At 40.6% G+C, this 16,324-nt stretch overlaps 2 protein-coding genes across 4 annotated transcripts in view; both read right to left on the reverse strand.

Moving 5' to 3' along the window:
* LOC106535772 (transmembrane protein 222) overlaps positions 1-2,204 on the reverse strand; it is a 4,951-nt gene extending 2,747 nt beyond the window's left edge. Inside the window, exons 1-5 of the mRNA XM_014032848.1 lie at positions 2,057-2,204; positions 1,772-1,856; positions 1,349-1,380; positions 1,172-1,268; positions 945-1,075 (exon numbers count right to left, since the gene is read on the reverse strand). Coding sequence (XP_013888302.1) covers positions 945-1,075; positions 1,172-1,268; positions 1,349-1,380; positions 1,772-1,856; positions 2,057-2,175 — 464 coding nt within the window. The 5' untranslated portion in view covers positions 2,176-2,204. The remainder of the gene's footprint in view (positions 1-944; positions 1,076-1,171; positions 1,269-1,348; positions 1,381-1,771; positions 1,857-2,056) is intronic.
* Positions 2,205-4,859: 2,655 nt separating this feature from the next.
* wdtc1 (WD and tetratricopeptide repeats 1) overlaps positions 4,860-16,324 on the reverse strand; it is a 15,439-nt gene continuing 3,974 nt past the window's right edge. For 2 of the 3 annotated variants that reach the window (XM_014032850.1, XM_014032851.1), the window contains exons 7-16: positions 15,097-15,279; positions 14,933-15,027; positions 14,724-14,839; positions 14,537-14,612; positions 14,366-14,462; positions 14,083-14,253; positions 12,974-13,209; positions 12,697-12,865; positions 8,254-8,446; positions 4,860-6,282 (exon numbers count right to left, since the gene is read on the reverse strand). In XM_014032850.1, coding sequence (XP_013888304.1) covers positions 6,085-6,282; positions 8,254-8,446; positions 12,697-12,865; positions 12,974-13,209; positions 14,083-14,253; positions 14,366-14,462; positions 14,537-14,612; positions 14,724-14,839; positions 14,933-15,027; positions 15,097-15,279 — 1,534 coding nt within the window. In that variant the 3' untranslated portion in view covers positions 4,860-6,084. The remainder of the gene's footprint in view (positions 6,283-8,253; positions 8,447-12,696; positions 12,866-12,973; positions 13,210-14,082; positions 14,254-14,365; positions 14,463-14,536; positions 14,613-14,723; positions 14,840-14,932; positions 15,028-15,096; positions 15,280-16,324) is intronic. The other variant, XM_014032852.1, reaches the window with a different exon arrangement.

Genomic DNA, 16,324 nt, shown 5'->3' on the forward strand with positions numbered 1-16,324 from the left:
CATTTCTACCTTCTCCTCTCTGTCAACGCTCTCTGGTTTCATTTAAAAGAGTCGATCATCAGATATTGTCCAAGATTAACCTTCAGGGTGGATATACTGTAGCTTGCTAGCGGCCTCGCATCGAGGAACAATCCACGTCATTTACCCGGAATGCTTTGCGTATAAGTAAAATGGCTCCGTCCGTGTAATATATTTTTAAACTTTTAGTTTAAAAATGATAAAAACTAAAAATCCTACAGTATTATTTTTACAGTAGTTATTTTACAGTTAAAATAAATGTTAATCAAATAAAGTCTAATGTTACAACTAATCATGGATCCCTTTAAGAGGGATCTAGTCGGCTCAGATTTGGGGATATCCAAAATGTTAGATTGTCTTGTCCTGATATCACTGCATGTGTGGTCTGTTGATTCACGTCACGAATATTCAACAGCCACCTGTGTCTCCACGCTGTCTCCTCCATGCAAAAAACTGTGAAATCTCCTTCCACGAGTTCTTTGACTAATCCCTATAAGATTTATCAGACTTTCTATTTAAGTCTCGACAGAACTCTTGTGAAGATGGCCGCATTTTCCAACAGCCTTAGCCAGCGGTGGAAGCGAAACGAGAGCGGCCCACTGGAGCTGCTTTTCTGCTGGAACATGCTCATAAAGTTCTGACCAGTTGCGTGATACTCGGTGTATTCCCTGCGAGAAAATTGTTCAGTTAGGAGCTTGTGCACAGAACTGGTTCTGAGGCAGTGCAAGAACAACAAAAAAATATTTTTTTTGTCACACAACTGCGACAGTAAGACCAGAGTTTGCAACGTCTTGCTTAAATCCAAATTTTGATATCTTCTAGACTTGAACATCCTGAAAACATTTCTGAAAACTACTTTGAGTTTTTCTTTACAAACTATTCTTCCACTACTGGAAGAAGAGGCTTAACGAGTGTGAAATACTCACCTCACGTGTTTCCCATGAACGAAGGACAGCATACACAGGTTCACCATGTTCCAGGAGGAGCTGTTGTCGTATCGCATCAGATTTAAGGCCATGGCAACGTGAGAATGGCAGTTATCGAAGCACAGATTATGCTTTGGTTAAAAAAGGAAAATATATCTATTAATATTGATAAAGCAACATACAGCATGTTAATGAAGCGCAAACAAACAAAAAAACCACATTCGCACCGGCCTGCATTTGTATTCTTCAGATGCGTCGTGCACAGCTTGGTCCCACGTGGCGGCACCGTTACCACAGACCTTGTCCACATCCAGTTTCCAAAACCTGCAGCAACAGTTGACCAGTGAGTCGATTTCAACAACCACCTCACTGAGACGTTATCGTAATGTAATTATCATTCTTACTTTGTGGGTCGACCAAACCCCATGTTGTCCTCCTAGAAAAGAGAAGTCACATTTTCAACGTCAGCAGCTCCTGAAAGCATAACGTTTTATAAAAACCTGTACGGAACAATTCTTCCAGGAGATAAAGTTAAATCATTTCAATTTGATAATTTTACTTTAGGCTTAAACAGCTTTTAAAGACTTACTCATTTATGGTGGACAAAAAAAAAGAATATATTCATAATTATTTTTAGCAATAGTGGCTGACTTTTCCCTTCAGAAACAGTTATTGCCATAAAAGTAGAAGGACAATTAGCTTTAATTTCAGTTCTGCATGTTATTGTTAATTTGACTTGCAGGAATGCTAATAATGAGATCAAAAAAAGTGCGGTGTGGTTATAACTATATGGCACAAAGGCCTGCCATATAAGATGCACAACGTACCGAGACAAAATAGGATCCTGCAAAATCCCGTATGACTCCAGAAGATGTGCAGATACCCATGTGACCAATGAAGGGGAGCACCCACCTGCAGGATGGAGGGCAGCACCAACTCGTTTATCTTTATTTATGTAACAAAACACAATATTTGCTGTGCGCTTAAAGTAACTGTGTGGTAAAATATAAAAATGAGCTTCTGTGGCTAATCAGCTTGGAATTAAGCAATGAACTTGCACTCTCTGGGGAAGCTGAGGCTTATGGAGCGGAAAACAAGAGATAGCTTCTTACGATAAAATGGGAATAGGTGTCCAGACGATGCAGTACGGGTAGCGGCTGCTTTTTCTCTCGTTTTTTGAGAAATCACCGTGGTAAGTCATCATTATGTCGCTACCGTCCACCTCCGCCATCACAGCCTTCAGTGACGTACAGCGTGGAGGCGGAAGCGCGCTGTCCGACAAAACGGTGTGGTCCTTGAACGCAGCATCGTTTATTTGCGCTTCTTCTGTTGTGTTTACCGTCAGTGGGAGCAGGATTCAAACAAACATCCTTCGCCTATTAAAATATATTTGATTTATTGTGTAACCTTTTTTTATTTTATTGCAAAAACACAAAAGGACTGTCACTTTCTTTGCTGTATGTTTGCATTCAATTTTTTAGACTGGAAAAAAAATCACACCAGCAGAATGAAATGAAAACCATACAAAATAAGTGATTACAAATATACCAAATTCATCACAGTTGAAAACAATCTTTAGTTAACCGAACGTGCAGGATTTTTTTTAAACTGTTGGAGAAAACCCACTCATCGAAGGAAAGAGGATTTGCTGAGGAAACAACCACTGCTCCACCATGCAGAAGTGTCAACATTTGTTAGGAACATGCATTTGTGGGATGATGAGTAGTAGAGATGTGTACGTCGCACACAAGGAAAAAATACCAAATTTTCTCTGCCAAGTTTATTCTGCCATTGACTTGTTTGGTGTTCGGTGAACTGGATGAAACAAGGCATATTGTCGATTTAACAATTTATTCATTTGCCAGCAGGAGCGTGTGGAAGAACCATACACAGCCACCAGCCTGGCACCTCTTCCTCACGCACTGCTGTGGGAAGGCAACTCATTCCTCAATCAGCGTTTGTCGCAAATCAGCCGACATGGTTGTGTTAGTCGTCTGGCACGAACAGCACTCCCAAGCACGGGGTTAAGGTCAGGACTGCTGGCAGGCGTTCCCATTCTTTCCACTCCCAAATCCTGAAGGTAGTCTCTCATAAACCACGCTCTGTGGGGGCGAGCGTTGGAGGATCGAGTTCAGTCCCAGACTGTGGATATACGAGATTACCACTGATGGCAGAATTTCATCTCTCTGCACTGAGATTACCAATCAGGCACCTGATTGGCATCATCTGGAGGTAAAAGAAGCTCAAAACAAGAGTCACAAAAATAAGTTGTTTTGCAGAGATTTGGCAAAATTTTCATGTGTGCAACCCACATACTTGGCTCTACTGCTCATCCTACAAATGCATGTTCCTTACAAATGTGGCACCATTTAAAAGGAAAAATAACAGGTTTTCCAACAATATATGATTTATGGTCAATAAGCATTGCTACAACAAAGAKATAATCAACCATGCACCAACTTCCTTACCTTTTGTTTAAGCTTTATCAGGAATTTACTTTTGTAAAGTTACAGTAAATGTCAAATACTCAAGTAATATTCCTAGGAGAAACTTTTAACTTTTACCAAAACAATTTTAAGGTAAGGTACTTGTACTTTTACTCAAGTATCGCTTTGTGGTACTTTACATAGTTGTAAAGTAACTAAGTACAAATGCTTTGCTACTGTAGCTACTTAAGTAGAATTTTTGGGTATCTGTACTTGAGTAATTATTTTTCAGCCTACTTTTTACTTCTACATTTTCACACAATTACTTTCTACTCCTTACATTTTTAAAAAAGACAAGAAGTAGAAAGTTGTTACTTTTATTTTTGCTTGTTTTCATTCCAGCTTGTTATTGTAAAAATTAATAAAATCCATATAAGTTGTGCCTCCTAGATAGAGTGAATTTAATTATGGTTGAATGAGAAGTATAAATATATAAAATTCTGATACCGTATTAATTTGAACACAGACAAATCATGTCACACTCCAGCAGGACATAATCAGGGGCGGCTGTGGTGTAGTGGTAGAGCAGCCGGCTTGGGACCCGAAAGTCTTAGGTTCYKCRCCCCGCCATACCCACATGTCGTGGTGTCCTTGAGCAAGACACCTAACCCTAACTGCTCCCCGGGCGCCTCACATGGCTGCCCGCTGCTCCACTTGGGTGTGGATGGGTTAAATGCAGAGCACAAATTTCGTCATTGTGTGGAAACATACACTGATGACAAATAAAGCACCTTTACCTTTATCATTAAAATAAAAGGACTGAGAAGTATTTCATGAATTATATTATTGCATTTGGCCGCAGCCCTCAGATAGATTTTCATTTTGAAAAGGTTTGTGCAGCCTTGATATATCTATATAAACTGAAACAGCTGGACTAGTTCATCCTAAATTTAACAAATTAATTATTTTAATACAACAGTCATTTCTGTATTTTTTTGGGGAGGTCACCTCCTAATAAATGTCCTCATAGAAAATCTAACTGCTCATTTTAAATCAATACTTTTACCTTTAATACTTAAGTACAAAAATATCAAATATTTTAAGACTTTTACTCAAGTAATATTCCTAAAGGAGACTTTTACCCAAGTATTTTTATTTTGTTAACATACTTGTACTTTTACTCAGGTATTACTTTGTGGTACTTTATCTATGTCGTTTGCCTCTTAATTAAATTTCCCCAACATTTTATTCCCAGTCAGCAGTAATATCGTCGCTGCTCTTCTGTACCCTCCTTTCTACAGTATGTGGGGCATTAGATGTTCCCCTAACTACTGACCCTCACATCTGCTGTGGAACAGTCAGCAGAAGCACGGAGCGGAGCCGACACTGATAAACGAGCGGACCCCAGCTCCAGCGACAGTACATCTTCCTAACCCAGATAGTGTTGTTGTCCGTGTTCGTGTGAATGTCACAACAAAAACAAGCAAGAATGTGTTCAATCATTTTATTAGTTCTTGTTTGCATCAAGATATCCCAGAGATAGAGAAACAGGGGATTTTAAATTAAAGTTAAACACATGGAAGCCAAGTGATTTATGAGGCTGAGATCCAATTCATGAAGAGTTGTTAGAATTTAGGATAAAAAAAACCTAAAACAAGCTCTTCTCCAAGCGTCTGACACTTTCAGCCACATGCAACCTTATCGAAGCAGTGGACTAATGTCGCAGCCATGCAGCCGGGGGAACCTTGCCGCCTTAAAATGATTTGCCCCATCCCCGGTTATTATATTACACAAATTAGCATCTGTGTCCCACTTCTACTCAACTAAAGTTTACTATTTCATCGCCAAAAAGCATGAGTTCAAATAATTGGGACAAAAAAAAAAGAAGTGGCAGGACAAACAATTTATTACGTTATTTTTGTTACAAACACTTCCTCTKCCGTATCTTGACTCTTGTAAACAACTTATTTAGTAGTTTAAGCTCAAACTAAAAAATATTAAAACTACGTGTGACAGGAACATAGAAACCACACATTACTCCTTGGCTGTATAACAGATGGCAACCTTTGGCAGCAGAAACCCGCCTTCTTTTTTTGTTTGTTTTTAAATTAAACAAAGCTTATAAATACATTTCAACAGAGCAACGATCTTCACGAGTTGCTACCATCAGTTCTTAGGTTTCTGTGACAAACTCAGTCTAACTCAGGTAACTTGCAGCCTTTTGACGAGCGGGCGCTTTTGCTCCGTCGATACGAATGGGTAAGATGCAACAAAGCACCGTTTACTGCTCGTGATCTCGTCCTACGTGAAGAAATCTGTGGCCATGCGGACCTCAAAACAGGTCACTTGACTATCCAACAAAAACCCAAAGRGGTTTAAGCGCTGGACTCTGTTTTTAGTGAGAACCTGGGGAGTGGCGYAGGTGCTCTCCTCTAAAGTATTCCACCTGCCCCACAGCTCCCAGGATCAGGCTGAGGTGTTGTTGGCGTTCTGAAAAGGGTGATAACCCTCCACAAACTCRTCTCCCACAGATTTGGTGTCACAGGAGGGCGATGCAAAGTGCGGCGATGTGACACGGCGCTCGCTCGGCACTCCGTCAGAGCGGGGATGAAGGGTGGRGGAGGCGGTGGGGGGTGGTCGAACGAGGAGCGGGGGTGGGAGAGAGAGTGTGCGTCGCTTCCTAAATCCGCTCTGCAGAACGGGCGGCGGTCCGTTTAGCTCGGCCGGCACTGCACTTGTCCCTCCGAGCTGTCTTCGTCGTCCGAGCCGTCCGGACCGACGCCGCGCAGTCCTGTGATGCGGTAGCCCATGTTCAGCAGCATCACCTCCAGCGGGTCGGCGTTCATACGCCGCTGATTCGCCTGAGCAGCTCCGTCCATGTCCTCCACCACYCGGCCGTTCTCATTGTCCGTCTGTAGGATGAACAAACCCCCACAAAGTGAACAGTATCATAAATATTATGGCAAAACACAACCCCTGAACTATTTGGAACATTGTGCAAAATGTAAATTAAAACAGAATGAAATGATGGGATATATTGAATGTTTAAACTAAGAAGTTGTACTATGTCAAAAAGTTCTCAACAAAAGATTTGGTAGTGATACGAGTAAGAAACAGCTGAAGGAGCAACTCGCAGCTAATTAGGTTAGTTGGCAACAGATCAGTAGAGCTCTGGGTATAAATAGCACATTTAAGAGGCTGAATTTCTTAGAAGTGATGACTTTAAATATCTCATCATTTACGGTTCATAACATCAAAAGATTTCAAGAATCTGAACATGTACGTACATGTCAACCCCTTCAGGTGTTGACCTGTATCTTGACATTAAAAAAGCCATAATTTCCACAAAAAAAATTTGCAGTACTCTGGACAAGTGGACAGTCGGCCACAGTGAAGTGGGGCGGAGTTAACAGCATCCGCAGCAAAGAGGAGCAGGGAAAGGAGGAACAGGGAGACAGTGAACCTATTTCTCTACAGCCTGCCGCCTTAAACTAAAACAACATCAACAACAACTTAGACTTAAAAAATATTTGAAGCAAAGTTTTTTTTTAATCTATAAGACTACCCTAAACAGATCTGATTCAATTTTGGACATATCAGCATGAGCTCAGGAACACTTCAACAGATCACTGTCTGTAAACACAGTTAGCTGGTTAAAGCTCTATCATGCAAAGAAAAAGCCATGTGTGAACACTATACTTAGGACCGATACACATAGCCATATCCATACTGGTATCGATACTCCTTTGAATGCGTTAAAGTTTGCATTTCCAAAAAAAAAAAAAGTTTCCAGTTCCATAAGTTGAAGAAAATTGTATTAGTTATGTTTAGGTATTTTAAAATGTTCCAAAAGTATGTATCATGTTATTTATTTGAAAGGATCCAGTCAGAGGGGCTGTAGGCCTATAAGGAAGGCGAGACTTGTCCTAAATAAAAGAAACGTGTTTTTAAAGTTGTGTAATATTTAAGCTAGTACCAAAACTGAAGTACTTTTACTCATACTCTGATTGAGAATTGAAACTAGTATCGGGACACCACCTCATAAATACAACGGACCAAGTTAAAGTAGAAAACTGCTCAAATCGAAACTTGAAACTCCTTTTGGAAATCCCAGACACCACATACAAGAAGCGGACCATCCACTTTGCTATCAGTATAAAGTTGAAAAGCCTGCCTTTCTGATGGTATGGGGTGCATTAATGTCTCTAGAACAGGCATCTTACGCATTTGAAAAGGTGACATCTATCTGTTTCCACCTAACAAAACAATCAAGCAAAGATAACCCAGAACTGTTGAACAGCTGGAATCCTACATCAGACATGAATGAGAAATTTTCCCCCAAAAAAACTGTTTATTTTTTGTTCCTAGATGTTTACAGACTGTTGTTAAAAGAGGGGATGATTCACAGTGTTAAAAGTCCCAACTTTTAAAGAAAGGTACTTTAATTTGACATGTTATTATTAGGGGTGCAACAATACATGTACAAGTACCCAACTGTTCAAAACACACTAAGTATCGAACAATACGGGTTTTTCAGATTTATTTTATCAACTTGTCTTCTGAAGATGCTCTGTGTTGAAGGATCAGTGGATCTGTGTTCTTCTACTAGTTAAAAAGAGGCATGGAAATTTCTCTTTTTGTATCGAAAAAATATTGAACCGTAAGACTAAAGTATTGAACCGAACCGAATCGTGAATTTTCTGTATCGTTGCACCCCTAGGTATTGTTACACTGTGAATAAATATTAACTTAGAGATGTGCAAATTTTGTTTTTATTTCTATTTTACACAGTGTTCCAACTTTTTTTTTTTTTTTTTTTTTTTTTTTTTTTTTTGGATTTGGGGTTGTATTTGGTTAAAATAGACAAAATGTACTTTGTTTACCTCTGGTCTGGGGTTCCATAATCGAACCACAGGGTCAATGCCACTGGTAGCCAGAAAACAGTAACTGGGATGGGGCTGTAGACAGTTCACTATTGACTCATCCCCCTGCAGGATCCTCACCAGATTAGTCGTCTCCTTTTCCCAGATGAAGAAAGAGCCGTCATCTGAGCCACTCACAATGTATTGGCCTTTGCTGAGGAGAGGAAAGAAAACTGCTCAGATCTGCCCGTGGACTCCTGGAATGTCTTTGGGTTGAGGAACATTTACAGAGAATTTTTAAACCTTTCTACCTGGAAACGTGTGCAAGCCTTTTTTTCACCGAACTACTCTAACAGAGTGTTGTGAAGGACTTATCCGGAAAAAGATGTGACAAGTAACTGAGCAGGATATTCTGGTAAATGAGGTTCAGAAACAAAACTGTAAACAAAATCTGTCGTAACAGTGATTGTTCAACTAAATAAGGCGAGAATAATAACAGATGAGACGGTGGTTAAGCAACTGGGTGCCATTTTTTTTAAGCTAACACAACAAACATTATGGCACGGGCAGTCATGTGTAAAAGACGTCTAAATCTTGGATTTTACATGTCAGGACAACCACTCATCCTTGCTGCTTCTATAGGATTTAAGAGGGAAAGCAGCAGCCAGCTTACATGACCACCATCAGTGTGAGCACCTCTATAAAGCAGGAGTTTTAGCAGTTTGTCTGGCTGGACCATACAGGTGTGTCAACACAATTCCAGGAAGGAAACACATCAGTCATAACCTTAAAGAATCAACTGTTGCTGCTCATTAATATGGGAATAGTTTTAAGTTTGTTTCTAAACAAGTGGTTCATCATTTTACAATAAAAACAAAATGTTTAGAAATGCAAAACACTTAAAACAAGTTACCAGTCTTTGTAAAGTTGCATCTGAATGAACTGCTAGATTTTTAGAACTAAATCTTTAGACAGATGAGATCAAAGTAAGTACTGTAAGCATTAACACATTCAACAAACTGTCAAGCACGGTGGTGGAGGGGTGATGATTTGGGCATCTTGTAGTCATCGAGTCGACCACAAACTCCTCTGTAAAGTTAAGTATTTTAGAGTCAAATGTGAGGCTAAACTGGGTCATGAACACAACAGCTAATCTACAACAGAATGGCTTAAAAAATAATAATATTTAATAATAATAATCAAGGTGTTGCACTGGTCCAGTCAAAGTCCAAACCTCAACATGATTGAAATGCTGTGGTGAATCCCTGAGAGCTGTAACTAATGTCTGCAAGCCTCAATAAACCAAACACTGAACAAAAGAAGAGTGGGCCAAAATCTCTCTACAACCATGTCATAAAACCATTGAGGTCAGAAAAACATTTTCTGGTGCGAACCACCATCCATGAAATTTACCATAAACACTGAATTATGCAGCATGTGAGTCCTTTTAATATATAAGTACCATGTGTTGAAATAAAGCTTATAGTTGCATCCTAATAAACTATAAGGGTCAATTGAACTCATTAGTTGGAAACTCATTAATTTTCTTCAACCGATTATAAAAGTTTTGATCATCTTTTACTTTTAAAACCCAAAGTTATCAGAATGATCAAAAAGAAAAAAATTGTATAGGTCTTCTGGATGGGTTCTTCTCTAATGAAACGTTTCGTCTCTCCTCCAAGAGACTTCTTCAGTCTGAGAGTTTCAGGCAAAATTCAGGCTTTTAAGACCTGCCTCCATGTGACTGATACTCTCACCTAATTAACACCTATTTTTAACAGGGGGTGGAGTGATACTGGCAATGGCAGCGCTGTAGGAGGGGGACAACTGAAAACGGAGGCCTCCACCTCTGTTTAATGATGGACGGTCTTTCTTCACAAAAATGGCTTCTTTTACTCCTCTCTCAAACCAACGTTCCTCTCTATCAAGAATGAGAACATCCTCATCTCTGAAAGAGTGACCGCTGGCCTGTAAATGAGTGAAAACTGCAGAGTTCTGGCCATTAGATGTAGCTCATCTGTGTTGGGACATTCTTTTGAACAGTGGCTGCTTTGTTTCCCCGATGTATAACTGGTCGCAGTCCTCCTGGCACTTAACAGCATATACAACATTGCTCTGTTTGTGCCGGGGCACCGGATCTTTGGGATGAACCAGCCTTTGCCGTAATGTGTTTTGGGGTTTGAAAGCCACTGGGACATCATGTTTAGAAAATAAACGTCTCAGTTTCTCTGAAGCTGTTAAGTGCCAGGAGGACTGCGACCAGTTATACATCGGGGAAACAAAGCAGCCACTGTTCAAAAGAATGTCCCAACACAGACGAGCTACATCTAATGGCCAGAACTCTGCAGTTTTCACTCATTTACAGGCCAGCAGTCACTCTTTCAGAGATGAGGATGTTCTCATTCTTGATAGAGGAACGTTGGTTTGGGAGAGGAGTAAAAGAAGCCATTTTTGTGAAGAAAGACCGTCCATCGTTAAACAGAGGTGGAGGCCTCCGTTTTCAGTTATCCCCCTCCTACAGCGCTGCCATTGCCAGTATCACTCCACCCCCTGTTAACAATAGGTGTTAATTAGGTGTCAACGATAGCCATGTGATGTGTCAGTCACATGGAGGCAGGGCTTAAAAGCCTGAATTTTGCCTGAAACTCTCAGACTGAAGAAGTCTTTTGGAGGAGAGACGAAACGTTTCATTAGAGAAGAACCCGTCCAGAAGACCTACACAATTTTTTTCTTTTTGATTTTTTACCTGGATTACTGAGATGCATCAGGACATCAGAATGATTTTTTTTCAGATTTTTTTAAAGGGGACATAGGCAAAATCCACTTAAGTTATTAAATACATTTTGTTGTCTACTTGGAGTCTTTAGGAGTGCAGACAATTTAAATGTAGTCTCTCCTGGTGCACTAAAAGATACCTTTATATTCTGTTTGGATCATATTTTTCAACTCGTCCAGTTTTCTCTATTTTATTTGACATTTTCTGAACTATTACGTCACAGTCTTTGTGACAAAACTGGTCTGGACTTAACTACAATCTGGTGGTCCTCATTCTCCTCTGGTTCTGGGTCAGACTCTGGCTCCAACATGTAAGGCTGGATGGACAAGTCTTTCCTTGTTAACATCTAATTCATTTTTAAATGAAATGTTTCGTCACAAATCAAACTAGAAAGGACGCTGGAAGCTGGGGCGGGCCAGGTGTGAAGCACATCGTTTGAATTTAAAGAGACAGCCTCAAAACGAGTTGATCGGAGACACACCTCAGCAAACTGTGATCTCCCCATGATATTGCGGGATCGCTCGCAATCTTCAAATGCTCAAGAGTATGTGTTGGCAAATACTTAGATCTACTTACAAACAGAAATTCAGCTCAACAGCTGCTTTTATTTTTAAGCTACTCCTATTTTTATGCGATGTACGGTTTGACTACGGTGGCAGCCATCTTGGATCATCACAGGCCTTCGTTATTTAAATCATCTCATAAGGTGAACGGACAGACGGAGAGTGTTTCTATGTCCCCCGCTTCGGCAACAGGAGACAAAAAGAAGGATTATAAAGCAATCTGTAATCTTAGATCCTTGTATTAATGTTATTATTTCCGTTAAAACAAACCTTGGGGTTTATGTCTCACATTTTTGTTGGGAGTTGAACCAGCAACCTTCAGGTCACAGGCTGACCTTCTCTAGCCTCTGTTCCACCATGCTCCACTTTCTCACTGTTATCATTGTTGAAGTTACCACCACCTGTACGTTCATTACTTGTATCTCTATTTGTTATCAACATTTGTATTGTTACTATTAGTAATATTTTTACTACTTAAATGAATGAACTTTTACCCATTTGAGCAGATTTGCTCACAAAACTACAACCTGTTAAATACCACGTTTCTATTTTATCTGCATAATTTCACTTATGTTTGATTTCCCCTCTTCAATGTCCTGTTTTTTTACACTTTTGTTGTGTGATTTCTTTTTATTCTTTCACACGACATCATTTAAAATTAGTATAATTAGTCGAACAGACAGCAAGAAAAGCTTCTGTTACAATGCGATGTGTGCCGTGTAAAGAGATAACGGGTCGATTAATGTTGTTGCTGAGAACAAGACTAAGTCTGGGGGGAAAAAAAGTCTAAAAGGAACAAACATTGGAGCTAAATTCTTTAAAACTGCAGAGGCTGAAAGCTCTGAGGGAACATGAAACCATTTTGTTGTAGCAGCTGAGATTTGCAGCTACAATAAAGTCTGAGGTCAAAGCTATCTGCGGATAAGTTCCTAAAACCAAAGGGTTCACATGGTTTTCTCACCAGCTCTGAATGTTTAGAGGGCGGACTCAATAAAGACACAATAGCTTGTAATTGCCTGTTATTAGTTGAAGCACTGTGGGTTTTGTTGATGCTGAGATTAAGATCAGATCTCGTTTGATCACACAGCTGAAGAGCTCCCCCTAGTGTCGGCGAGATGTACCGACCTGCCGAAGAAGTTGGCCTCTTTGATGTCGGTGGTGGTGTTGCAGTGGCCGCAGTATCTGTGCTTGTAATCGAAACTGCGCTCCCTCAACACGACCTCATCCTCGGGAATCGACTCTTTTCGACTGAACGAGTGGAACCGGACGGAGCTGTTGCCTTTCTTGTCCTCTGCTGGTAAAGACAAAAAAAAAAACACAATTCATTAAAGTGTCTTAAAACTACTAATCAAACAGGATGCTTTTTTCTTTATGTTGTGACAGCTTTTTCCAGTGAAACTACCTGATTCTGATTTGGTGAAAAGAGCAGCCTTGATGTCTTTATCTAAGGCGTCGCAGGCACTGCTGTGAGCTTGTTCTGGAAACTTCCCTTTGAAATCGTCCAGACAGTCGAGAGCCTCCGTCACATACTTCAGCTCGAACAGACACCGCGCCAGCCTGAAATGGGCTTTCAGGTGGGCCGGGTTCAGCGTGAGCGCCTTCACACAGTCCCTCAGGGCATCGTAATGGTCTCCATCCCTGGGAAACACACAACACAAAAAAAAATGACTCCAAAGCTTTGGGGTGAAGATTATGAATTGTTTCTTTAGAAGGGATCCACGYTTAATTGTAACATTAAACTTTATTTGATAAACAAATATTTTACCTGTAAAATAAAGACTGTAAAAATACTGTAGGCTGTTTAGTTTTGTAAATTTTTAAAATATATTTTAACACGGACGGAGCCATTTTATTTACACACAAAGCATTCTGGGTAAATGATGACGTGGATAGGTCCTCGGTGTGAGGCTGCTAGGGAGCTATATCCACCCTGAAGGTTAATCTTGGACAATATCTGATGATCGACCCTTTTAAATGAAACCAGAGAGCGTTGACAGAGAGGAGAAGGTAGAAATGACTCAGCCTGTAACTGAAAATATGGATGGAGGACAACAGAGCTGCTTCATGGAAGAAGAACCTCAGCTTAGCCTGTTAGCTTTAGCGTTGACGCTATATTGTCTTATATGTATTAGCTCGGCGCTAGCGTGACAAACAAGCTAAACTGAGGTCCTCCACCCATATTTTCAGTTCCAGGCTGAGTCATTTCTACCTGCTCCTCTCTGTCAACGCTCTCTGGTTTCATRTAAAAGAGTCGATCATCAGATATTGTCCAAGATTAACCTTCAGGGTGGATATAGCTCGCTCACACAGAGGACCTATCAACGCCATCCTTTACCCAGAATGCTTTGTGTGTAAATAAAATGGCTTAGTCAGTTTAATTTATTTTTAAAAATTTAGTTTAAAAATTATAAAAACTAAACAGCCTACAGTATTTTTACAGTCTTTATTTTACAGTTAAAAGTTTATCAAATATAATGTTACAACTAATCGTGGACCTCTTTYAACACCTACCACTTGCGTTTCATGTAGGCCGCAGCGCGGTTCCCGTACAGCATGGCGCTGCCGCTGGCCTCGTGAATGCCTAAACTGTACAGCTGGATGGCTTGTGTCCACTGCTGGCGAGCAAACGCGTCGTTAGCTTGTTGCTTCACTTTCTCCAAGTGAGGGGGAAGCTCGAGAGAACTGAAGGAGTGAGAGGAAGGAGTGACATTTTTAACAACCTGACCCTGAGGATTAAGAACATACAGAAACAGGATACTTTACAACTATTTAAATACGAACAAATAAATACTACCTAGAGTGTATTTTACTTCCAGCGAGGCGAATATGGCTGGCAGGCAGATGAATCCCATTAGAGACGCCGTTTGTTGTTTTTCCATTCTGCACTTCTCCTGGAGAGCAGAAATAACAGAAACATGCWGCGTACGGACACATTTTTATTTACAGTAATGCAGCCTTCACTCACCTGCTGCTGGCTGGCATTTTTTTGGAAGGAAGAAGGTATACGGCCTCTGCTTAAAGGTTAGATCAAACAGATACACCTACAGGAAACAAACAAATAAAAGCTTACAACACTGAGCCTCGAGTGACGGACGGGAAATGAAAAGCGAGGTTCGACAGCTCGTCTTTTTGTTTGCTCAGATAGACATCACCTGTTCTCCACCCATGTTGACGAGCAGCTCGGTGCCGTCCGGGCTGAAGGTAACGTAAGTGGCCACCAGGACCCTCAGCCGGTTGTTGTAGTCTCTGAGTTTCACAGGCAGGTGCCCTGGAGCGTTCACAGGATGAATGATGTTACTCAGCCCCGTCTTTCTCTGTTAACTTTCATAAAACAGTTCGTTTAGACAACTGAGCCATCTACCTGCTACATAGTACTGCCCGGCACCATCTGGGATTGGCTTCTGCCTTTCGCAGAACGTGTGCACAGCTGCCGATGTGCTCTGACTCACAGATTTCCTGCAGAATGAGCAAAACTGAGTTGATGCAGTTCAAAAAAAGGAAGAGTGGACGTGTGTGACGGCCAACCTGTAGTTGTGGATCATCCTGATGTCGTAGAGGCGAACAAACGGCCCGTTGGCTCCCACCGCCAGGTAGTTGTTATCCCGAGGGTTGACTGCCAGACACTTGGCCTCGGCCAGCTGGCCACAGAACTCCGTCAGGTCGATCAGAACCTCGGAGTGTTTGCTGTTCTCTCGCAGGTCGTACTGTCTGTGGTAATAAAGTTTTAAAAAAATCAACACGTTCCCCCTCCACATAAGAAAAATAACCCAGAAAATGTCAGCTGCAGGAAAGAGGCTCGCTGAAACACCGCCATCCTCTAAAATAATACTAAAAAATGCAAAGCCTAGGGCAAAGTTTAGGGCAGAACAAAACCACAGCGAACTTTCTGCAATTTTTGTCAGCACACCGTCGGTTAACRGCGTAAGAACACAAGTGACCACTTCCAGTCAAACATCAGAAACACAAGAAGAAMAAAGCTGAACAGARGCCTGCAAACTCTTCAACATTCAGCTCCACCAGTACAGGCAAGGCATGAGTAAACAAAGATTGTGTTMRWGTGTGTGCAGAATCAGATTTTCCTTTATAAAAAAAAATGAAAAAGCTTTGTCCGTTTTTGATAAAACACTAAACAGAAAGMGGCTCTGCCAAGACAGAAACAAAAACGAGCTCAGATTCTATTCAACAGGCTTGTGTGCACAAATTGTTACCATTTGTTGGTTTTATGTTTCTCTATATTTAAAGGAATAGTGAGTAATTTCCAGCGACATCTAGTGGTTGAGGTTCCTTATTGCAACCAACTGAAAAATCATTCCACACCCGTCAGGTGTCATAAAGCTTTGATATTCCCAGACACATATCTAATAGCAGCTTTAGAAATATTCTTATTTCAAGTGGTAAATTTAATTTAACTACAAATTTAGGAATTGTAATATGTAAAATTATCATAGCTACAATGACAGACGCCAGTTCATCATTTCAACACAAACAGTTTTAGACTTTTCTAGCCTTTTGTTTGTCCTTTCCGAGCTACTGTAGAAACATGGCGGTGTCGACCCGCACCCATGCAGATATAAACAGCTTATTACAAGATGAAAATAATCCATGACTTCTTAGTTAGTGATTAGTGATTCTCTTAAATTCTGCTATAAGATATAGCTAAATGTTACACACTGTTGCTTTAATGTTAAGTTCAACTCTAAAGACGTTTTAATTTACAAAACTCTTTTAATGCGAGAATCTATATTTTACACAA

The sequence above is a fragment of the Austrofundulus limnaeus genome, unplaced genomic scaffold (genome assembly GCF_001266775.1).
Source record: "Austrofundulus limnaeus strain Quisiro unplaced genomic scaffold, Austrofundulus_limnaeus-1.0 Scaffold1556, whole genome shotgun sequence".
Lineage (NCBI taxonomy): Eukaryota > Metazoa > Chordata > Actinopteri > Cyprinodontiformes > Rivulidae > Austrofundulus > Austrofundulus limnaeus.